Here is a 23825-nt window from a genome sequence, read left to right as displayed (position 1 = left end):
TGTATATATATACATATACACTATATATATGTATACAGTATGTATATATATAAATATATATATATATGCATATATATATGTATATATATATGTATATATATATATGTATATATATATATGTATATATATATATATGTATATATATATATGTATATATATATATATATATGTATATGTATATATATATAGGCCTCTATATAATTACATGCATATTTTATTCAGCAATGTTTTTGTAACCTATATGGCCGAGTATGCAACATCATTAATATATTTTATTTGTAAAATATTTTAAATATAATTTATATATATATACAATATAATTTTACAAACGTGATTTTTTTTCCAAGTGTATATTATAAAATGTACCGATGTAAATAGTATTCAGGCAAAAATACTTTTCAGGTATCTGAAGTATGTGCAGCAATGTGTATTCATTGCCACAATAAATGGTGGCATGCGGTGCCCTCCCCCTCCTCCCCTTCCGGCTTGCTGCGGTGCTGAGTTGGAGGTTGCTGGTGCGTCATAGTGCAGCACACCTCCACCACCACCACCACTGCAACATCACATCACGGCGTCTCCATCATTTCTACGGGAAGGACACACACGCAGGACCATGTAAGTAGCACATCAACACACACTAGAGATGCTATCACGAGAAAGTAGAGCAAATGTTCATTTTGTGTGACTTTTTTTTTTGTGCTCCGTCACGGCCAAGTTTACGCTTGCGTCATAGCTGAGCAGCTTTCACAAACTGTTCAATAGATAGAAACAACCTGGAAATTGTGATCATCTTTGGGAGCTTAATGAGAGTCTTTAAAGAAAAGTGGATATTTTGGATGCTGATCCTTCACTTGACCTCAAAATGTCATTGCCGGTGGCAACAGAGGAGAAAAAGAGAGCCGGTGAGGTAATCATGATGCAGCAGTAGGCTACTTCTTGCTGCAGTGACAATGCACCAGCACCACACAGCTTGCAATCTAAAACAAAATTGAAATGAATGGAAATGCCGTTAACCACCCCCCTTCACCTATTATTTTATTTTTTTGTAACCTGGTCTTTATTTATTATTTTATTTTTAATGGCACTATACACTCGTAACATGAAGTAATACCATCGTTATATAGAATGTAAATAAAATAAAATAAAATCATGCTTCATCGCTCCATTACATACGTTGATGCTAGTTTCATTAGCCCGTCTACAACATTCTGTATTGTGTGTTAGCATTAAGCTAGCACACTTCCGGAATGCGATGTGGTTTAATTAAATACACTATGCGTAATTATCTTTCTTTGTTTATTTTGACATTAAATTTCAACTGGGAAGGGCAATAAACAACTCAAAGCTTCTTTTTGAAGAAATGTGTTTTCTGGGTTTGACCATGTGGTGACGTTTGCAAGTGAGCAGAGTCCATTTCTGTGGACACCAGATGGCGGTAAAATATCAAAATGGTTGCCCTATTTGATGGATTAAAATAGGTGGATTAATCTGATGCAATTTTAATAAAGTGTCCGGACAAGTTGGGGCACAGAACGTATCACTGAAAAGAAATGTTTTGAATTTGACTTTCGCTTGAACTGAAAATGTGTGAACCATTTTTATTTTTGGGGCGGGGAAGAAACGTTTCGTCCAATTTGTGTCTTTGCAGGGCTTTCATGTCAGCGTTGGCTGTGTTGGCCTTTGTGGTTACCACTGAAGCAAGTGTTGGGTAAGTTGAGGCATGCTTTTCATTGTAGTTAGTATTTTGTCTTGACTTTATTTTTTTTAAATTCAGTTCTTTTAATTATAATTGAGGGTGCCCCTCATTACTGTTTCAAAATGTGCACAAAAATTTAACAAAATTCCGATCAGCTGTTTAATAACCTACTGTCAAAAACAAATATTTTTGTGGATCATTGAGATTGAAGATTGTTTTAAAAATCGAAAGTACATGAAACTTTAAACCACACAATGATAGGCAGCATATGGAATACCTGTACATGACTGTGAATAATACAAACCGCATCTATAAATGTTAACTGTTAGCATTAGCGTGTTAATGGCATTTTCCATTATATGTTACCACATGGTTGTGCATGTTAGTCAAAGCAAAATTAAAAAAAAAAAACAACAGCCGAAGACTGCTCGTATTTGGAAAAGCTCTTAAGTCAGGTCACTTGTATTTCAAGGCACCACTGGTACTGTACATGCAAAGCTTTTAGTTTTACGTGACTCTCCTTGTAAAAGTCGAATTGTGCGTCTTGTTTGCAGCCCGAGCACCAATGGCAGCTTTTGCACAGAGTCAAAGGAATGTCTGGAGTTTGAGCTGGTCTGCAAAACAGATGAATATGAAGTGAGCGATGACACTTTTAGAACTAAAATTATAGACAAGCACATTAAAAGTTAAAAAGCAAAATCTGTCAAAAGCAATGTCTGATTTTTGTTGGTCCATTTTCATGATTTAAAAAAATATTATTATTGTCATATTCAAGTTATTTCTGTGTTTTTTCTTCCATTACAAAAAAAATAATAATAATGAAATGAACTAAATGAGTGAATGAAGGCTTGTTTTGTTGCTATTAAACTGTGGTTGTGTGCAGGTGCGACACTACAGCCCCACCCGCTGGGTGTCCACTGACGCCGAGGCCTACTTCATGGGCGTGGGTGCTGCCATGGCCTTCAGGAGACTTTTCCAGTACATCACCGGTGCCAATGAAGCAGGTAAAAAAAAAAAACAAGAAGCAAAAAGTCTTGATTGCGCCAACTTTAGATTCCTCCTGCATTAAAGTGAGCGATTGTGTTTTGCTGGCAGGCGTCCAGATGGAGATGACCGCGCCCGTGCTGGTTAAAATCCCAGAGGAGACCAAAATGTGGGAGCCGGCCGTCTACACGCTCAACTTCCCGTTGCCACAAGCCTATCAAGACAAGCCGCCGGCACCAACCAATGACAAAGTGAGGGGGCGGTGCAGCATCGTGTCTTTGACTTGATGCCAGGTGTCGTGTGTGTGTGTGTGTGTGCGCGCGTCTGTGTGTGTGTGTGTGCGCGCGCGTCTGTGTGTGTGTGTGTGTGTGTGTGTGTGTGTGTGTGTGTGTGTGTGTGTGTGTGTGTGTGTGTGTGTAACTGGAAATAGAAGCCATCACAAGGTCATTGCTAATCTGTGCATTCAACAAAACTCAGTGCAGCTCTGCTTACCATGTAGGGTTTCACCTCACCGCGTCCAGACGCCAAATCAATGGCGCTTGTGCATATAATTTTTTTCAAAAACATTTTCAGAAATAGTCAGATAAGAGATTTACAGTAATCCCCCAATATTTGATCGGAATTGGGCCCAAGATGAAGAAACAAAAACATTGAGCAATATATATATATATATATATTTCCTATATCAACAGTTTAGATGGATAGATACACCAAAAACTACGATTTCCAAATATTTTAATATCATTGCAAACTTGTTTTTTTAAACAAGGTTAACAAAAACTACCAAGATAACTATTAAATAACAAACATTGAAAAAAAAACAGTTCTGTTTACAAAATAAAAACGAGTGCATTTAGTGCAAGTATTTTTTTCCCGGCATTGCTGTTTGGCTGTACGGAAAAAGGAAGGTTGAGCAACTGTTTAGAATTGTAGTTTATTTTATTTACAATTTATACTTATTGTATACTTTTTTTTCATCTCTTCACTCAACAAATCCAACCTAAAACTATTACCTTTTTTTTTTTTGGAATAAAAAAACTAAAACAAAAATAAAATAAAAAACTTTTTAAAAAACTCAATTTAAAAAAAACTAATTAAAAAAGAAAAAAAAAGTTTCCAACTTGCCACCGCGATAGCATCATAGTCACCACTGTGTCCGTGATCTCTGCTTCTTTAGCTATATTTCACCGAGATGCCCGAGATGGACGTCTACGTGCGCAGTTACGGCGGTTGGATGTTGTCGGTGACGTCCAGGCTTCACGCACACCTGCTGACAAAAGAGCTGGAGAGAGTGCGAGCGTCCTACAACCACACCTACCACTATGGCGTCGGCTACGACAGGTGTGTCCAATACACTGTGAATACGCACTTTGTTTTTGTTTGGGGGTTTTTCCCCCCCACCAACCAATCCGCTGATCGCTCGTGATCTACTTAACACTGTCTAATGATGTCTTATACTGCCCCCAGGTGGCAAAAGCAGGCACAGCAAAAGGAGCAATAACAATATTATTCTGTAATTGCAAAGTGTGACCAAAACGTTTAAACTGTTTTTTTTTTCATAAAGTACAATTATTATTTTTATGAATTAAAAACACATTAGCATGCTGCTATAATGGTAATACATTATAAAATGTGTATAAAATTGTTTTTATTCAAATAAGAAATCCTGATTCAACATTTGACTTTGCGTGTGTATGTGTGTGTGTGTGTGTGTGTAGTCCTTTAAAGCTTCTCAACAGGCACAACGAGGTGTGGTACGTGTCCGAGGGGCGGCCAGTGTGCTCCGACCCACAGGAGCCCACCCCCGCTCACACCCCCAGGACGCCACCCAGCCGTCCCGCCGACTTCCCATTGGATCCCCTCGCAGACTCCGCCTCCCTCACGACCGCCAACCTGACCTCATCCAACACCTCAGACACGCCCACCGACGCGCCCTCGGACACGCCCACCGACACGCCCCCGAGCCCCTCTTCTTCCCGGCTGTGGGTCCACCTGAGCACCGCCCCGAGCACCGCGCCCACCTCGGCTCAGGCCCTGACAGACGTGGCCACGCCCAACGCCACCGGGTCCGCCTTCGCGACACTCTTGTTGGAACCGCAGATGGACGCCGACCCGCAGAACAGCACGGCGCGCGTTTTGGCCAACCCCCAACAAGATGGCGTCTAAGTGCGAACATGTCATTGCGCTGCTAAATCCACTATGTTAGCTCCTCGTGCTTCACTAGCCACACGCGTATGCATCAGAAAACAACGGCAAATGTTGATATTAGCTGCTGAGTTGTGTTGAAGCTAACGCTAAAATCGGGAATCTGCATCGTAGTGTTTCTCCACTTTATTGAAGTGAGGCTCACACACACACAATAAAAAAAAAAAAGCTATTCGTGGATTCACCTATTCACAAATTTTTGTTAGCCATTATTTGTTGTTTTTGTGCTCAGGCCAAAGCTGTAACATAAAAGTAGTGCTTTGGCGCCATCTTTTGGCATCATAGTGCCGAGTAACTAGTTTAAGTAGAAAAGCTACATGTACCTGTTTTCCCATCTTGTGGAAAAACATACAATTGGTTCAAAATAAATAATTTTGGGACCATTACAGTGAAATTGGATCGTTTCCAGTGCCACTGTGGTTGGGAATCACTGATTATCAAGCTTCTATTTTGTTATTTTAGAATCTGCAACCTGTACAACCAAATGCAACCTGTACAATCTGTAATGAGAAGTGCCTGTAAAAAAAAATTATTTTTTTTCCTCACCATATTTTGTCCTAGTGGTTCAAATGCATCCATTCAATTGCAATAAATGTTCTTAGGCTCCTGTTACAGTAAATTAATATAAAAAGCAACGATCGCTCACAAGTGGATGTCATCAACATTAGTTGTCGGGTCTTTGTGTCACTAAAGCAACATTCTGGGTGTAATGACTGAGGAAGGTGCAATAAATATGATTGAAAATCCTGCTTGGCTCATTGCTTTGTGTGTTATGCCACTACTACAGTTTATGGTTGTGATCGATTTTACACTTTCAGGAATTCACACATTCAAACACAAAATGGTAAAGGCAGCGTTAGCCTCAAAACATTCATTTCATTTATGAAGTTACTTTTACAACACTTGCTAACTAGTATGCACAATAAAAATAGAAATATAAAACAATAATAATAATTAATTTCCGCTCAATTCTGAAATATTTATTTGTACTTGTAATTCCGATAAACAAGTATTAAAGTCGATGAATTAAATAAAAATAGTTCAACGGAACGTCAATCTCGTGCAATTATTGGGTCAGCAGGTAGGGGGCGTACCTGACCATGCTATGAAGTAACGAAATCTGTCTTCAAACAAAACAGTATATTGCGAATGTTTAGTTCAAGTAAATAAATAAAAAAGTTTTGATACATATTGCAGAAAAATGTCTCAGATGTCTTTGTTTAATTTTTTCAAATAATTGAAAATCTGTTTTGAAAATGACCCCAACTCCGCTAATCATATTCTAATTGAACAAATCATGTGACAGTCAACTCTTGTTTGAAGAAAAGTTTAATCTGTCATTTCACAAGTCCTTCTTGTAAAGCACCACCTTATTCATGTGCACTATAGAGCACAATGCTAAACGTCCTTTCACGTCAAAATACAAAATTGGTTTCATTTTGCAACCAGGAACATCAAAATCTTCCGTGTGACGTCATTTTTTGGGAGCATGTAAGCATACAGTTGCTAGAATGATCGCTCACTCGTCGCCTGGCAACCACTCACACGTTCACAGACAATCACCATGCACCTCTATGGAACGCAGGGGTGGACAAAATATGGCATTGCGATATTTGTTGAAATTTGGTTAGCAAGTCAAACAGGTGATATGTTTGGCACAGTTTTTACACCAGGTGCCCTTCCTGACCCAAGTCACCCATTTTCTGTGGGCTCCGACCGACATTTGAACCTTGATCCTTTTCGTCCAAGGTCTGCAGCGTCACCCATCGAGCCAACGTTTTCTAAGAATGTTATATTAAATTTACTTCAACATACAAATCCAAAATGGCGACAAGCTTCAGCTCGTCAGCACGCTTCCATCCAATCTTCGATTAAATCTCAAAATAATTAAGCAAACCTTGAGTAAAATGAACAGAATAAGCTCAAAACCCAGAGTTACCCAATGATTGGGATCCCTCAGTCAATTTGTGTTGGACATCCTTTATAAATCAATAGAGTTCTTTCAGCATCTGTGATCTATCATTCAAAATCAATTAAGCTCTTGGTTGGCATGTGTAAAGAAAACAAAAGGAAAAAAGTGCCATTCAACTATTCTAGGAGATGGAAACAAACATAAAGGATGCAAGCACAACTTAAACATTCTTCAACTTTAATAAGCTAAAAAACAATTTTCTGTTTAATAGTTATTTTTGAAAAACTGCTATGTCATGGCACTGGTAAATGTGAAAATGTTGCATCAGCAGATCTCCACACTCACAACTAAAATTTAAGTTATCTATAAAAAGCTGACAATTTTTAAGCAGTTATTTGTGAATCATTACTGTGAGATGTTCACAAAATGGACCTTGGCACGAACCGGAGGGTGGAGGAAATTCTGTTACTGTGTTCTGTGGTGCCTTCAGATATGAGTTTATTATATGTTGTTATTCTTTGACCATGCTTGTAACGAGTTCAAATTCACAATTAAAATTAATGTAAATGCCAGTAACCCTTTTTCAACATCATTCCCACCTCCGAAAACCCCAAACATTTGTTTTTGTTTACTTAATAAGGCAAAGGGAGACTCTATAATACTGAACTTCATAAAAACACAGTGTAACAGTATAATTAAATAGAATGTAAAGAATTAAACCGTTTGTGTATCATGATATAATATTGCAATCCAATTGATTATGATGCTTCTTCTGTTGTGCCTGCCTTGTCCACCAGGAGGCAGTACAATACAATCATGCACACCCAAACGAAGAAGAATAGACTTCGTCTTCTTTTACTACTAGCCTTCAACTACTGAGTAAGTTGCTGTAAGTCATATTTTGTATAGGATGAAGAATTTTGTGTATGTCCGGGGGGTATTGTTATATTATCTGCCTACATGTATTCTTCATCAGTTTGTGTTCAAATATGTTGCTTAAAGGCTTGTTAAACCGCGCCAATGGATGATAATGTCAGTATGTCAATGGCATCTTAGCATAAAGCTAACAGGGGCCGGTCTTAAGGCAACGTAGTTTGTTTGTTTTAAATACACAAGGTGTAAATGTCTTTGTTTAATTTTAATTTGACGTTAAACTTGAACAAGAAGTGGCATTAAAGAGCTGTAAGCCACTTTTTTGTTTATATTAAATGTTGCCAAATCTGCCAAACTGAGTTGAATATTAAAAAAAAAACGTAGGATTGCTTGTATCTAGAAAAACTCTGGTCATTCATATCTCAAGGCACCACTGTATTTACTGTGTGTTGTAAATATCTTCTTTAACATCCTTGCATAGCTAGAAAAACATTGATATAAAAGCAATTTATAAGGCTCAACTGACCTGTAAAGCTAATAGAAAAAAATGGATGGATGTAAGCTAGCTCGGACATCTTGAATTGGTTAAACTGTTAAATCAATAGACCTCTTACTCTGAGAGAAATTATGAGCATTTGACACACTCGACAGGTTGAAATTGCACTGCAAAGACCCTCATGGCCAAATCCTACATATTCCGTCAACGATATGCAAATGAGGTGTGAATCACTTGGAAGCCAGCGCCTTCTTGGTGATGCTCGCCCTCCTGCTGCCTCCTGCTCCTCCCGCAGCCGCCGCCGCCCCTCCGCCGTACCACAAGTGTCCAGGGATGGTAAATGCATCCACGCTCATGCCCATGGTCTTCGAGGGGATGGCGCTGAACTGCTTGCGGTCCGAGCTGTACTTGTACATGGATTCCACCTGGGCCGAGCTTATGGTCTTGGGGCCCACGCCGGTCAAGCGCACAAGCTCCGCCGAATCGGGGTTGGCCGTGTAGACGCCGCGGAACTGGCAGCTGGCGTCTCGGAAGAGGATGAGGAAGTGGTTGGCGGGGCTCTTCTCCATCTCCTGTGGTTGGAGGGAGAGCAGGTCAAAATGGCGGATGGTTCACGATTCATGAATTCATTTACTGTGGTAGCCGTTACACATTGAATCCTGACTATATTCACTGGTGTATCAAATCAATTGTTCCCATTGAAATGAGCTGAAAAGCCATTATTTGATTTGTACCTCAACAATCTTGTTTTTTTGGGACTCGTTGACCTTCCCGGCCAAGCAGCAACGAGACAGAGCGTTGTGGATGATGAACTTATTGGACTTGAAGCTCGGTTCTTTGAAAAGCTTTGGACCTAATCAGGTAAACATAACATCACGTTTTGTTGTTGTAGGAAAAGCCTATGTTAGTGTTCATGCTCCATACCTGTGTATTCTGGGGCAGGCGAGGTTCCATTTGAACCGGTTTCCCAGTCTCCGTTCTGCTTTGCAAGTTTGCTCGGCGTCACGCATCCAGCAGGTGAATCAGGTCGGCTATTAGGCGCAGATCACAGACACATACTGTAGCGACTGCAGATGGTCATCTTTGTTTTCCCAACCAATTATTCATAAAACTGATCTGAATATTAACGGCACTCTAAATACAGTTACTGAATACAAAATGACCCAATTATTTAAAAAAAAGTTGGGTCAAAAATGACCCGAGTTCAAGTTGAGTCAAATTAACCCAAGTAGGCCTTGAGGATATGACTCAACTTTATGGGTTGTTTTATACAAAATTACCTCTCTTTATTTTCTTTTTCCTATTTTTTTTTTAAACAAACAAAACAAAACAGAAAGTTGGGTCAAATGGAGACAAATAGACAATCTGACCCAACGTTCTGGGATGTTTGATACAAAATGACCTGATTTTTTTACCTTAAGTTGGGTCTGTATGACCCAAGTAGAGAATCTGACCCAAATTTATGGGTTGTTTTATACAAAATGACCCAATTTTTAAAACAAAGTTGGGTCAAAAATGACCCAAGTTCAAGTTGGGTCAAGTAGGCCTAGAGGATATGACTCAACTTTATGGCTTGTTTCGTACAAAATGACCCAATTTTTGACACAAAGTTGGGTCTACAGTATCTGACCCAAGTTACAGGATCTGACTCAACTTTATGGGTTGTTTCATAAAAAAAATGACCCAATTTTTTTTAAACAAAGTTGGGTCAAAAATGACCCAAGTTCAAGTTGGGTCAAATTAACCCAAGGAGGCCTAGAGGATATGACTCAACTTTATGAGTTGTTTCATACAAAATGACCCAATTTTTGACACAAAGTTGGGTCTATCTGACCCAAGTTACAGGATCTGGCTCAACTTTATGGGTTGTTTTATATAAAATGACCCAATTTTTTAAACAAAGTTGGGTCAAATTGAGACAAATAGACAATCTAACCCAACTTTCTGTGTTGTTTTACACAAATTTAGGCCATTTTTGACCCAAAGTTTTTTTGAGGGGGATCTGATCCAACTTTATGGGTTATTTAATACAAAATGACCCAATTTTTTACTCAAAGTTAGCTCAAATTGACCCAAGTAGTGTATTGACCCATTTTTGACCCAAGGCTTTCTGATGTACAGTAACTGCAAATGGGATGATCACCTTTGCACTTTCTTATCCCCATCATTGTTTCCAGGCACATCTGCAGCTGCCAGGTTGAGTGACGAGTGCGATTTGGTCATCTTAGGGGCTGTAGAAACAAAAGCGTTGGTCAACAAGTTCTTTGCAACTGTCTTATTTATCTATGCTATCTTTTCTTTACCAATGGCTTTCTTGGCGGGGCTCAGTGACAGCTGGGTTTCCTCCCTAGTGACGCTGCGAGGCCGTGCCCGCGTCCGCGCCTTCCTGACAGGCGAGCGTCCCTGGTTGGTTGATTTCTGCTGCAACATCTTGTCCAGGTCGTCCATGATCCGGAGCTGATGCCGGAGGGCGTACTCGGCTCGCGTGAAATCTCCACGCCGGGCTGGAGTGGCCGGAGGAGTGCAAGAGGGGGAGGCGTTCCCAACGTGAGGTGCGTTGGAGGGAGAGGAAGCGGTCTTGTCGGAAGATTCCATTCTGAAGAAAGAGGTGTAAAGTCTAGTTGGGAACTTTCACCAGTTCTTTTATTTTTAATGCTCGCTATACTAATAATAACCAGCAGGAGACTGCATATTCTCAGTTGAACTATTTACTGGATGCCAGAAAGATCAAGTACACAGCTGTGGAGCATTTTCTGCTGAATGTGGAAGAAGGTCTAATCTATTCAAAATGGTTTCTACTTTTATACGATCTTGGCCACCCACCCACAGAGCCTAGCCCATGTGAAAATGTGTGACTTGATGGTCTTAAATGGTTTCAACTGGATACGTGTGCCACAGTGTAGATCGATAGGAAGACGACACGCCAGGACAGGTCACAGCTCAAGTCACCTATCTAATCATTAAGAGGCCTAATCTAACAGGGGGAAACGGTCTTAGCGTTGACATTGCTTATGTAAAGGTCCTCACCTTTTTTCCTGTTCTTGCTCCTGTCGCCGCTTCTTCAGCTCCTCAGCTCTCCTTTGCTGCCTCTCTAAAAGGACAGCTTTGCGCTGGGCCATCTCCTTTTCGTTGTCTACATCTTCCTGCAAATACCACAACCGCACCGTCCGTCCTCACTCCAATACTCTTGTCGTTTAAAGAAACAAAATAGACCAGAGCACTCACCTTGAAGAAGAATCCTATCCCTCCTTTGGCTCCAAGCTCATCAGTTTCTCCAAGTGTTTCCGCGTCGTCCTTTGCTTGGCCTTCGCTGGATTCCGTTTGTTGGTCCGAAGAGTTCCCAGCTTCTGTGGCTGAATCCAACTGCTCCGCGGCATCGGAAGCGATGACGATGCCTGGTTCCACCGCGGATTCTAGTTGGTCACTCATGGAGTCGGAAGAAAAGTCCTGCCCCTCATCCGTTGGTTCGTCACCGCCTCCTTCTGGTCCTCCGAGGGAGGAGAGCGACACCTCAATCATACTGCAATTCTTCTCGGCGCCTCCAGCTCCGCCTCTGGCCTGTCCTGTGCTGAATGCAGCAGAAATCGATAAAGTCTCGCTCTCAAAAGAGCATTCAGAGGGAGCTCCGGAGCTGCTGCCACTCGTGGCCCTCGGGTGAGGCGGTATGGGCACGACGGCCCCCTCGACGTCATCCTGCTCGAGCTCCAGGCTAAACTGCGTTGGCGTCTCGCTGGACGCGGTGTCTGAGGTGCTATCGTCGGGTTGCAGCACTGGCTGAGAAACCTCCTGAGGAGTTCGAGGTCCGCCGATGCGGAAGGACAACGTTGTTTGAACTTGACACTTGCTGGGTGACACTCTGCGTAAGTGTGGGAGGGTGTCCACGGTGTGAGTTGGGGTCAAGACACGACTGAGAGGGGGAAACTTGAGCTCCGAGGGTCGTGGATGGGGTTGCGTTCTTGGTTGGTGTTTGGGGCTGCGGGGGACAGAAGAGATGTGGATTTTGGTGCGGGGGGCAGGACAGGAGGAGGAGACGATTGTTTTTGGCGAAGTAGCGGCAGAGAGAGTGTGCGTCCGTCGGGACGGTGAAGACACGGAGGAAGTTTTGGGACCGGTCGGAATCATCCAGGCTTTGCTGGTGCTCATGCCGGGATTCTTGGTAGGGGTTCTTGGGGGCGTCTTTGTGGGTGTGGGAGGAGGAGTTTTGGCAGATGCCTTAGTGTTACTTTTAGGTTTTGACTTGGGGGTGACTTTTTGGGAGCTTCTTGGTCTTTGGTTGCCCAGAAGCTGCTGCTGCTGTTCAGTTAGTTTGTGCATGTCCTTCTGCAGTGACTGCAAAGCGTCACTCAGTTTCTGGACAATTTCGTTGTACTCCACAAGGATGACATCGCTGCCTTTCTCTTTCTCCGATACTTTTTCCTTCTCTTGTCCTTTCTTACTGTCAATAGAGAATGTGACCTGCTTCTCCAGCCGCGGAGGGTTCGAGACAGATGCGTTGGCTTTCTCCCTGTCTGCCTCCCTCTCTGTCCTTTCCTTTTCTTCCTCCTTTTTCAGCTGCTCCTCCATGTGAGTGAGTCGCTCCTCCAGAGAGAGATTCTCCTCCCCCCCTCCCTCTCCTTGCTCTCGTTTCATTTTCAGCAAAGCGGTTTTTCCCAGCCTTTGTCGGTGCTTGGCGAAGATGGCCTCAATTCGTCTCTTTTGAGCTTCGATGCTTTTGCGTTTTTCCTCCAGACGAGCTCCCAGCTCCCACGTCTCCGAACTGGGCTCGGGACCCTTGAGACCCGGGCTGTCCTTCTGACTCGGAGTTCCTGCCGGTGTGCAGGGAGTGTGCGGCGTTCCCGGGGTGGTTGGTGTCGGGGTCGTGGCGAAGTCTTCCCCAGAAGCTACGGGATGTCGTCTTCTGTTGTCCCGTCGCTCTGCAAAGCTTGTCATGCGTGGGCTGTTGTTGGCACTGCAGTGTTCCTGATTACTTTTACTGGGTCGCATGTTACCAGGGGCGTTTCTGGGGGTGTCGTCAGACGCTTCCGATGAGTCAACGCTGCCATCTCGTAAGACGGAGTCATCGTCACGTGACATATCAGTTGCCCGCGATTGCCTCTCCTTCCTCTCACCTCTGTTGTTACTTGCCTCTCCACCTACCGGCCGGTAAATTACTCCAGAGCGGCAGGGGGCGGAGCTACTGAGCTGAGGATTGTCCTCCAATGGGGAGTGCAGGAAGAAACCAGCAGGGGCGCCGTCGGGACATAACCTCGGTTCTGGTCTTGTTGTCAAAACTCCCTTCACATTTTTCTCCGCAGTCCTTCCCTTGTTTCGATCCTTACCGCCCGGAGCCACGTGTAATGCTTCCTCAACAGTGGGCAGCTCTCCCAGAGGCGCCGGGTGCACATAAGGCCCCCAAGAAGATCGCTGCGAAGGTGCCGAAGCTCTGACCAGGTGGCTGAGGTCCTCCGGGGGGCTGTACGGCACGCGGGTCATCCCCGCCAGCGAGGTCGTTGCGGGGATGCCGGCGCCCAGGCTGTCCGTGCTGACAGAGCGAAAGACAGAATCTATTGGGTTGCCCATGACAATATCAACATCACTGTCCAGCCCAAATGGGATGCTGAAAGTCACCGCGGACAGAGGACGACTGCAGGAGGGCGGATGGTGGTGGTGGGGGTGAGGGTGAAGGGGGGCGGGGGAGTGAAGATGTGAGTGCAGTGAGACCACAGAAGCCAAAGTAAGACGGTTTAGAAAATTAAGGCAAAGTATGAAAACAACAGCACATTGACTACAGAAAAAACACATACAACAAGTGTTATACCTGATTTGTTTCTTTGTCCAGCTTTTGTTTTCTGGAAGGACATATAATCATAAGTTAGTTGTGAAAATTGAAGCAAGTATGTCGTTGCTTCACCTTTGCAGCTATAAGCTATTCTGGAAGGACTAGCTCCAAGATTCTGGAGTGTGTCTCAAGCTTTTCCACACCAAACTCATGCAAGCATGCCTTTGTGGACCTTATGTTGTGGACTGGGAACAGGAAAGGCAAACCAAAATGTTGGAATTGCCCAACGTATCTAAAGTCTATCGATTTTGAGTTTCGCACCCAATATTTTTGTGTGTCTTACCCGGCACTGGGGAAGGGACGGTCACAAAGGGTTGCTTGAAGACGAACAAAGGAGACCCGCTGAAACGGAGGTAAATGAAAGGTTTTTGGTGAGACCATAGTTGATGGTATTCTGGACTGAAACAATGTTGTTTTACTACCTGTTGCTGTTCCCACTGACAGGACTCGTGCAGAACACTAAACCCGAGACGTCTGAAAGACAAGAAAGTAGTACAATTTGGTTCAGTTTGGTCTGGTGCGGTTATGGCTCTCACCATGTAGGCTGTACTGATGCCACGGACTCGAGATATTAATAGTGAGAAGGAGGGATTTATCATAGTGGTGCTATCCCAAAACTCACCTGTGAGGTCAATGGCTTGTATCGGTTTCACAAAATCAGGCCTTTTGATCTCGAACCACTCCAGCAGCTCAGCTACGAAACTCATGATGTTCAGCTAAGGACAAAAAAATGGATTATAAATCTGCCATTGTGTTAAAAAAAAAAAAAAAAGAATATATGCAGTAGTAATCATATGTAGCAGCTTCACCGCACGTTAAAAAAACGTCTTGATTTAACATTTTCTGCTACTTAGGAGATTATCAGCTTTCTCATTGTCAATGCATCCTGGAAACCGACCTTAAAACCTCATACATTGTGGCCTATAGTGAGACTAGATTACACACAGGCGAGCTCTATTTATCACTAGCAGTCATTTAAGTCAACACCAGATCATTCAGATGTCGTCAGGGAACTTCTAGAGTCAGTGGCTGCACTGAGAGAAAAGGGGGTGAATCATTTTGCACGTCCTACTTTTTAGTTTTGAATTTGTAAAAAAAATAAAAATAAATTAAAATATCATATAAATTTCATTCTACTTCACGGTTGTGTCCTACTTGCTATTGATTCTACAGAAAGATTTAAAAAAATATATATAATTTTTTTTTTTTTTTACATCTTTATGTTTGAAGCCTGAAATCTGCCCAAACGTCATAATGTTGAAGGGGGGCTAATACTTTTGCAAGGTGGGTGATGACATGCATTCCCAACAAATATGCTCTGCTACAAAAAATTTTAAAAAAATAATTAAAATTCTATGGCCCGCGGACCGATATGGGCTGCAGTCCGGTGGTTGGAGACCACACCACTGCTGTATAATATACCTGTTCATTATTTTTTATTTATTACATTTTTATTTCATGACTGGCTATTGGACAAATCATATGGTTCTCCATATGAGTGTCAAATGATGTGGAATGCATGTAAAAGGGGGTGGGGCTTACATGCAGAAGAGGCGGAGCATAGAGAAGATCTTCCAGGGGAAGAAGGCAGCAGCTCTGCAAACTGCTGTCACAGAATTCTTTAATTAGCTGCAGGTTGTAAAGACTGTCGGCGACTGACATGGTGTCCTTCAGACATACATCTGGCAGAAAAAAAATATGTACAGTAATGGTTGATTAATGATGAGCCAGGAGGTAAATATCAATATTTGATGACGCATGTGTGTGTGTGTACCCTCTAAAGGCAGCGCGCCGGGGCAGTAGAAGTGCAGAACAGCAGCTATAGCACAGCCATTAGACAGATCTTTGACGGCGGTCACCAGAGGGAAGGTGGGAGTCAGCTTGGACTGCACTTTGTCCTTCCTGTACCGGATCTAATGGAAGAGCAGAAAGCAGAGTAGACTGAAGATAGGCCATCCTTTTAGGATGTTAGGACATAGAAGAGGCGTGGGTCCTCCTCACGTGTATAAAAAAAAAAAGAAAGAAAAAGAAATCAAGCTGTGAAGCCACGGCAAGAAAAAAAGACAGTGTATGCTAACTACCACTTTATTAGGTACACCTGCACAATGTCAGTACAACCAATACAAGAGCTGTGTCAACATTTCTTGGGGGGTGGGGGGGGGTCACTTGATTAACATAAATTTGTACTCAGATTCAGAGCTGTCAATAAAATTTTTTTTAAAAAAATTAAACGGTCCGTCAGCATAAATAAATAGGATTTAACTGTGATTGTTTTCATTTGGGATTTTATTTTTACGATTTTAAAATCAAATGTAACATTATGGTACTCGAATACAGCATTTTTTAAAAATGTAATTTTTTCAGGGTATTTTGTCATTTCGGTTAAAATATCAACAATCAAATCCAATGCCTTAAATTTGACTTAAAATGTAAAATTTACAATATGTAATGAACATTATTGGCACTTATAAAATGTATATTGTATTTAAATAACTGATATTTAAACATTCTTAAATGTATGTTTAAATTTTAACCTTGTAATTATCATTAATCATAATAACAATAATAATAATAAGACAATAATAACAATAACAATCCGCCTATCCTTCCATTTTCTGCATTGCTTATCCTCACTAATAATAATAATAATATTCAAAGATGTAAGGCAGGGGTCATCAACATGGCGCCTGCGGGCTTTCCTTTGATTTTGCAGGTGTGCCTAATGTTGTGACCAGATAGCGTGTGTCACTTAAACCAAAATAAGCACAAACCAAACACAGGGTGCAGTCTCAAGCTGCCCAAAATAAAAAACAACAACAACAACAGGCATCACTGAACATGAAGAAGCTGGAAAAAAAAAAAAAGCTTTAGGTGAGGGTTTGTGTCCCGCATGCAGCAGAAGCGCACGCACGCACACACGGACTGACTGACATCTGACTCATTCCGGCAGCCTTGTTGCGGGAGCTCAAAGTTACAGTAGGTGGAGGTCAACTTAGTGGTGGGAGGGGGGGCTAGCAACGGTGGGATGGCTGACGTGGATGACGACAAGAGCGAGCTGTTGTTATACGTTACCACTGGAGGTTTGTTCCCCGACTCCTTCAAACAAAAAGCGATTGCATGCTGGACGGGGGCGTGGCAGAGAGAGGGACACAAGCGTAAAAATGACAAAGGGGCCCTCCTGAAGAAAAGAAATCATCACGCTGCGACACACAGGGGGGCTGGGGAGGGTGGGGCGGGGTTAATGGGGAGGAGAGGCGGGGGGACAAACAAGATGGATGTGGCTTGACCTCCCTCCTCCCCAACATCACCTTCTCATCAAACTGACGAGCGACAGTCTTGTCACAAGCATGTACTTTATATTTAATGCAGAGCAGTGATCCAATTGCGGAATTCATATGCCTAATCATTAAAGTGCTGCTTATGGCTCCAAGGAGACGACGTCCATTTTGCAGTTTGCAAGTTAGCTATTTGGTCGCTCAGTTAGTTACAGTGGAAAAGGAAAAACTACAAGTCAAGTTTTCTTTTGCTGGAACTGGGGCCTTCGCCAAGATGGAGGGAATTATGAACAGTTCAAAATACGACGCAAGCAAATAAAAAGTCTTTGCCATCAGAAAAAGCCCACTAAATCATCTGAACTTTATTAAGAGTAATCAGACTGTACTATACTGTAAACTCCCATTTTTTATGAGTTTGAAAAGTGAATTCTGAACACAGGAGTGTGCACACTTTTGCAATCACATTATCTCACTTATTTAGCTTTTACCAGCCCATCTTGAAAATATGATTTAATGGAATTGTTCAATTACTGATGGAAAAAGATTTGAAATCCTTTATCTTGGTCTCATTTTTGTATTTGAACAAGGGCGTGTAAAGTTTTAAGATCCACTGTAGTTTTTAAAGCACTCGTTCAAGTAAAAATTGTAAGTTACTTTTGGAAGCCAGCTAGTTTGCAACTTACTTTACTTAACTATTACTATGACCTATTTAGTTATATAGTCAGTTCATTTCATTTGAAAGTTGTTTAGTTAACAAGTAACTTTCATTAGTTAGTTAGTATTGCAAATGAGTTAAGTTATATTTGCAAGTAGATGTCATTAGTTAGTAGCCATGATGAATTTTAACCGACCGACTAGTGTTCTCTTGTCTTTCAGACTAGGCACTGATATTCATTTTGAAAAGCGGGGGATGGAATTCCCTACTTTATGTACAGTTTTAAGTTAAGTTAGTGAGTGTTTTAGATTTGTAGGTAACTTTGAGTTAGATTTGCAGCAGCTAACTTTTAGTTTGTTAGATTTGACTTTTAAAATATGCAAAAAATATGCGGTTAAAATATGCAAGAAATGTTAGTTAGTAAGTTAGTTAGTGAGTTAGATTTGCAGGTATATTTCATTAGTTCCAATTTTCCAACAAGTTAGTTAGTTAGTCAGTTAGTTAGTTTTGAAGGTATATTTCATTAGTTAGATTTTCCAGCAAGATAGATAGATAGATGGATAGATAGATATTCCAGCAAATGAGTTAGTTATTTAGTTAGTTAGTTTTGCAGGGTATATTTCATCGGTTTAATTTTCCAGCAAGTTAGTTAGTTAGTTAGTTAGTTTGTTTGTTTTGAAGGTATATTTCATTAGTTAGTTAGTTAGTTAGATTTGAAGGTATATTTCATTAGTTAGATTTTCCAGTTAGTTAGTTAGTTAGTACAATTACAAAGACCATTAAGTTCCTGGAACTCAACATGCAGTTGTGGCAACACAAGAGACAAATGAACACACTCTCGTTGGTCCACTGACATGAATGGCAGCTAATAGAAGGACACACACACACATTCACACACATTTATAAATATCTGAATGTGGCATTTCCAGCAGGCACAGCGGCATCAGCCTCGGCGAGTGCACGCACACACACACGTGAAGAGGAGATGAGCAAGAGAACGCACACTTACGGGGACGAGCTTCCAGTACCAACGGGTGGGCGGGCCCTGCTGGAGAGCAAGGTGCCACAACAAAGATGAGCCCGAGGAGGGGGGGGTGGGTTACCGAGAGGCACAGTGAGGATGATGATGATGATGATGATGATGTTGTTAGAAGCTGCACTGACACACTTCCATGATAGCAGTCACGCATTGGTGTGTGTGCGTGTAGTGTACCGTTTCCTGGGAGGGCTGAGGGTCAGCGCGCTGCTGCGACTGCTTGGGCGTCTCTTCTTCCTCCGTGCTTTCTCTGAGCTTTTGGTTCAACTGTAAAGACAAAGCATGCGTGTTTGCAAGTTGTAAAATCATAACACATCTCAGATATTTGTGGTGAATGATAATTTTGCGCTAAGCTCCTCACAAATAAAGTCCAATCAACTGAAACTACAATTCATCAGTTCCAACAGCATTGAAAGCACAGAAGCCCTTTTCACACTGCACTGAAAACGATTTACAACAAAGATACATTCTACTTCTCGTATAATCCAACGACAAAAGTCTCTGTTTTCAAATATGGCACTTCCAAATATGGGCACCCGGCAACCGGAGCGCCCTTCCTCGTTCCGTGCTGCCACGCGACACTTCCACTTTCGCGCTGAGCAAGTGCAGTGTGAAAAGGGCGTTATAGTTTACATTTGTGGCTAAGAACCATTGCTGACTCACCGAGTTGACCCAGAAGAGCAGCGCGTTCTCCCAGGGCGCCCCGACGCCCATGTGCGCTGCCTCGGCCGCCATTTTGACTCTGTCCACGATCTCCCTGGCGGCCAGCGACATCAGCGAGTCTATCAGGGCCAGGTGGGCTTTCTGCATCCATTATGTGGCAAAACACAAGAAAATATGGCATTGGCAAGGAGTTCATACATAAGTTATTAATTGACCGTTTAATTGATTATAAAAAAAATTGTTAGTTGAAGCCCTTAAGGACAAACACTTAATTTTAAAAAATGAGTGAATTAAAAAAAGATTGTGCCAGTAAGTCCTACCATCTTGATGGGGTTGCAGCTGAGGTCGTCCTCTGTGACGTCCACATCCTGGACCTGTGGGGCCACGCCCTTTTTGGTGAGGAAGTGCAGAAGGGCGCAGTTGTCGGAGGGCGAGTCCTGCGAGGCCGAGGCGGGCGTCCCGTGGGCCTGGAGAAGCAAGGCCTGAGCCCGGCAATAGAACTCCGGGGAGAGGAGCAGCTTGGACATGGCCGGCTTGAGGTGCTCTTGGTCATACTGGTCCTTGTAGAGAGGCTCGCGCAACTCCACTGGAACATTGTCTGCGGACGCACATAATCTTTATTTTTATTTTTTTTTACTTTGTCACCGTTGATAGTGGTACTCAATATTTGTTTTTCATGTGCAATTTTTTAAAATGGCTGACTTCTTCTCTAAAGGAGATGAAAAGCTACAAGTGCTACGATCGCGATGCCTACCATCTAGTGGCGATGGGTGTTATTACAACTTCAAACTAATTAAATGTAGTAAGTGTTTTTATGGTGTGCATCCCTGACCAAAATAATCCCCTTTGTAGGCAAATGTGTACCCTGAAGTACATATTTGTCTAAAAAGAGTACAAATAATAATGGTCCCAATATGTACACCGTTTAAGGGGTATAAAAGGTGTACCCAGTGACAAGCCATTGGACCCTTGAAGGTACACATTTAGCACCGTTGTTTCTGACATGCACATGTAAGACACAACCATTGCTAAATGAGCCTAAAGATTTAAAAAAAAAAAAAAAAAGCTAAAACCACCCAAAAGCAATGAGCAGACCAATCACTGGTGCTCGGTATGTAGAATGAAAGATGGCTGCATGTACCGCGACTGATATAATAACCACGAGAAAGAAAGTTTTCCCTCAGTGGATGTTTCGTAATAACCTGCAAGACGATAACCTTGTCTTCTGCATGAGCAGCTTAGCCGAGTTGGTGGAACCAAAGTGAGAGTCGGGTCACGCAATTCGAAGACGACGGCGCCGAAATACTGACCCACATTTGCCGTCGCAGAAGGATGCTGGAGCTGTTGGGATGACTGGAGGGGGGGTGGGGTGGGGGGGGGGGGGGTCTCCCATTCCTCCCTCCCTGGCTGTCTATAAACATTCATGACACTGTAGATGCTCTACTTCCTTTCTTATATAATAAGTCCTACTCCCCATCAATCATCAGAAACGAGCGTGATCGCTACAGCGGGTTTGGGGGTTAAAGCTCCTCACAGGAAATGGTAACGTCGTCGGTTGTCACCATGGAAACGGCGGAGAAGTCATTGTGCCCCTGCGGTGTGGGCAGAGAGGCAAAGAGACTGCAGAGTAGCAGAGCGAGTGCCCGCTAACCCGGTTAGCATAATGCTGAGCTCATCTTGGTGAGGCACAATCAGGCTAACTAAACGGCCATCTCTGCACCACGTTAGCTTTGGCTGTTTCTCATGTGGTTAATGTAGAAAATATTACAAACATGGAAGCACTGATTAAACTATATTGACACACTACCTAAAAAAAAACCCACCTTTGCTATAATTTGGGGTCAGGACCAACCATTTTCATAGTTTCTGGTTGGTATTTGTGGTCGTAGGTGTTAGCAAGTACTAGTAACCGTTATGCTAACTCACAAGCAGCACATTTTTTGCACTCGAGGACCCGTACAGATTTATGAAAACCGTGAGCAGATTATCTTTTGACAGCAACGAGAGCAGACCTCCAAAACTACGTGATTAGCGATAGCGCTGCTGTGTAGTAAAGTCGACTCATCAAGAAGATGACTAGTTCAGTCACCGTAGTGCGGTAAGTAGTGAGTGGGAAATGATCATCAGTAACTGAATAAACATCAATAATTGCATCCAAAGATGTCCATTATAGAGTCAACTGTTTTTTTTCTGTAGGCGTAAAAAGCAGGATTACAGTGAATGACATTCAACAATATCAGCAAAAACTAGGCTGTGTTGAAATACTTCCTGTTTTGTTTACACACACCTAAATAAGTGTGATGCCATGTCATGGACAATAATGGAATTACAAGTTAGGCCAAAATTCAGTTTTTAACTGCACAAAAAAAAAAAAAATCTGGAATGCGTGACGCCATGACAATTTTAACTGATAGAATTATTCATTTTTGTGTACTTCAACACAAATGATGTCATGAAGAAAGACAGCATAAATGACTGACTGTACAGCCAAAAGCAAGGAAGAGATTTTCTTCATCAAGACAATTTTTGGAGTCATTCTTTGGCCACGTCTGATTGAATAAGCCTCAGGTCAGTCAGTATGTGTGTGTGTGCGTGTGTGTGTGTGTGTGTGTGTGTGTGGGATCCCATGAGTGCTCTCTTTTCCTCGCAGCATCTATTAAAATTCAGCCAGGCGCCCAGTAGGCAATTTCCACATGAAGCCTCCCACTCTTTTGCGGCACAAACATGACAAAGTCATATTAAGGCCAACATGGCTGCCATTACTTATTTGTTTACACGCAACCCTAACATTAGCATTTCAATATCAAACAACATACTAGGTCGCTCTTAAGCAAATTTATACTTTCACTAGGCCTATACCGTATAATCGTATGTAGCCCACGAGTGTAGAAAATTCTCAGGTGTTAGTTAGCATATAGCAGTATGGTATGCGAGAATATCACGAGTGGGCTCCCTCTAGTGGTATATGAAAGAATTACTTAATTAATTAAATGTTCAAACTGATAATGTTATGCTTAATGCTTGTACTTTTTTTTTTTTTTTTTTTTACAGTAGAGATAGACAGATGTTTATTTCAAAACCGATACCGATTATTAGTAGCGAAGGAGGCCGATAACCAATATTTGGAGCTGATATTCATTCTTGGTAACAAATATTGGCGTGAAAAAAATAATAAAAAATACACATTTTAGGTCTTAACTTCAATTTATTTAACTTTTCACATTTGAAAAATGTTGATTTTTTCAAATTTATCTTTAATTAGAAAATAGATCAATAAAATTCTAACAGAAATTTCCGGGAGTTCCCAGGGTCCACAGCACGTCTTTAAAAACTTGAAAAATGAAAACTTGAGTAAATAGCTCCGTATCAATTTCTACAGTAAATAAAGTTTTCCCAAACTTTGAATATCTGAATATAATTTCATACAATCACAACAGGTGCAGAGCGTTCCCTGGGTCAGCCGCATAACTAATTAAGTGAAAATCTAACTTCCCGAGGGTAACACAGTTTTAAATACAAATTTTATTGCCCATCAAAAAAATTTAAATGCCGAATATCAGCACCGATAATCGGTCTAGTGTACAGCATATAAGTGAAGTTCAATTTCATCTGACTTTAAGGTGCAGTACATTTTTTATCCGATCTATAGGAATACTAAACAGTAGCGGTGAAATTTGTGTATAGTGTGGCCCATTAGAAGTTTACTGTGTTTTTGTTGTTTTTTAATTGACGTGAAAAACAATATGCTGTAATGCGATATTTGCGAGAGATAGTGAAAATCCGCATAATCCACCAATATGCGTTTTTCACAGAAAGCGTGTTAAAAAGAAGAGGAAGTAGAAAAAGAAAAAGAAGTGGAAGAAGAAGTAGAAGAAGAAAAAGGAGTAGAAGAAGTAGAAGAAGGAATGTGGTATGATTCTTCACTTTGTTGTATTGTATACTGTACAAGCTAAAATACATATAATATAATATTAAAAACAATATAATTATTGTCCTTGGGGAGCAATTCAATTCAAGTATTTGCAGCAATTCTATTGATTAGTCAGGGACACAGTGACCGTGGGATGACGTCACCCACCCTAGCACCGCAAAAGACCAATAAAGTGAGGCATAGCGTCTGCAACGTTGCACTTTTTTTTTTCCGGGGATGGGGGGGGCTTCTTTTGTTCCTCCACAACAATAAGGTAACACTACAGCGTCAGCGAGTCACAC

At 41.8% G+C, this 23825-nt stretch overlaps 2 protein-coding genes across 8 annotated transcripts in view; one reads left to right on the top strand and one right to left on the bottom strand.

Moving 5' to 3' along the window:
- The first annotated feature begins 488 nt into the window (after nucleotides 1–488).
- Nucleotides 489–5633, top strand: soul5l (heme-binding protein soul5, like). The gene is made up of 7 exons (XM_077572116.1): nucleotides 489–615; nucleotides 1649–1708; nucleotides 2251–2332; nucleotides 2580–2700; nucleotides 2792–2931; nucleotides 3858–4021; nucleotides 4399–5633. Coding segments are annotated over exons 1-7 (1017 nt in total). The 5' UTR covers nucleotides 489–613; the 3' UTR covers nucleotides 4847–5633.
- A 563-nt stretch (nucleotides 5634–6196) lies between these two features.
- LOC144055307 (calmodulin-regulated spectrin-associated protein 3-like) overlaps nucleotides 6197–23825 on the bottom strand; it is a 20164-nt gene continuing 2535 nt past the window's right edge. Inside the window, exons 3-20 of one of the 7 annotated variants that reach the window (XM_077571164.1) lie at nucleotides 19934–20211; nucleotides 19614–19754; nucleotides 19128–19217; nucleotides 18924–18962; nucleotides 17057–17104; nucleotides 15759–15897; nucleotides 15527–15666; nucleotides 14607–14700; nucleotides 14407–14458; nucleotides 14268–14326; nucleotides 13964–13994; nucleotides 11392–13789; nucleotides 11194–11309; nucleotides 10470–10762; nucleotides 10310–10397; nucleotides 9091–9197; nucleotides 8901–9019; nucleotides 6197–8738 (exon numbers count right to left, since the gene is read on the bottom strand). In XM_077571164.1, the coding sequence (XP_077427290.1) occupies nucleotides 8397–8738; nucleotides 8901–9019; nucleotides 9091–9197; nucleotides 10310–10397; nucleotides 10470–10762; nucleotides 11194–11309; nucleotides 11392–13789; nucleotides 13964–13994; nucleotides 14268–14326; nucleotides 14407–14458; nucleotides 14607–14700; nucleotides 15527–15666; nucleotides 15759–15897; nucleotides 17057–17104; nucleotides 18924–18962; nucleotides 19128–19217; nucleotides 19614–19754; nucleotides 19934–20211 (4574 nt within the window). In that variant the 3' untranslated portion in view covers nucleotides 6197–8396. The remainder of the gene's footprint in view (nucleotides 8739–8900; nucleotides 9020–9090; nucleotides 9198–10309; nucleotides 10398–10469; nucleotides 10763–11193; nucleotides 11310–11391; nucleotides 13790–13963; nucleotides 13995–14267; nucleotides 14327–14406; nucleotides 14459–14606; nucleotides 14701–15526; nucleotides 15667–15758; nucleotides 15898–17056; nucleotides 17105–18923; nucleotides 18963–19127; nucleotides 19218–19613; nucleotides 19755–19933; nucleotides 20212–23825) is intronic. The other 6 variants (XM_077571171.1, XM_077571165.1, XM_077571168.1 and 3 more) reach the window with 6 other exon arrangements.

This window comes from Vanacampus margaritifer, chromosome 7, assembly GCF_051991255.1.
Source record: "Vanacampus margaritifer isolate UIUO_Vmar chromosome 7, RoL_Vmar_1.0, whole genome shotgun sequence".
Lineage (NCBI taxonomy): Eukaryota > Metazoa > Chordata > Actinopteri > Syngnathiformes > Syngnathidae > Vanacampus > Vanacampus margaritifer.
The sequence above is the reverse complement of the archived record's forward strand: the minus strand, read 5'-3'. Positions and strand labels throughout refer to the sequence as shown.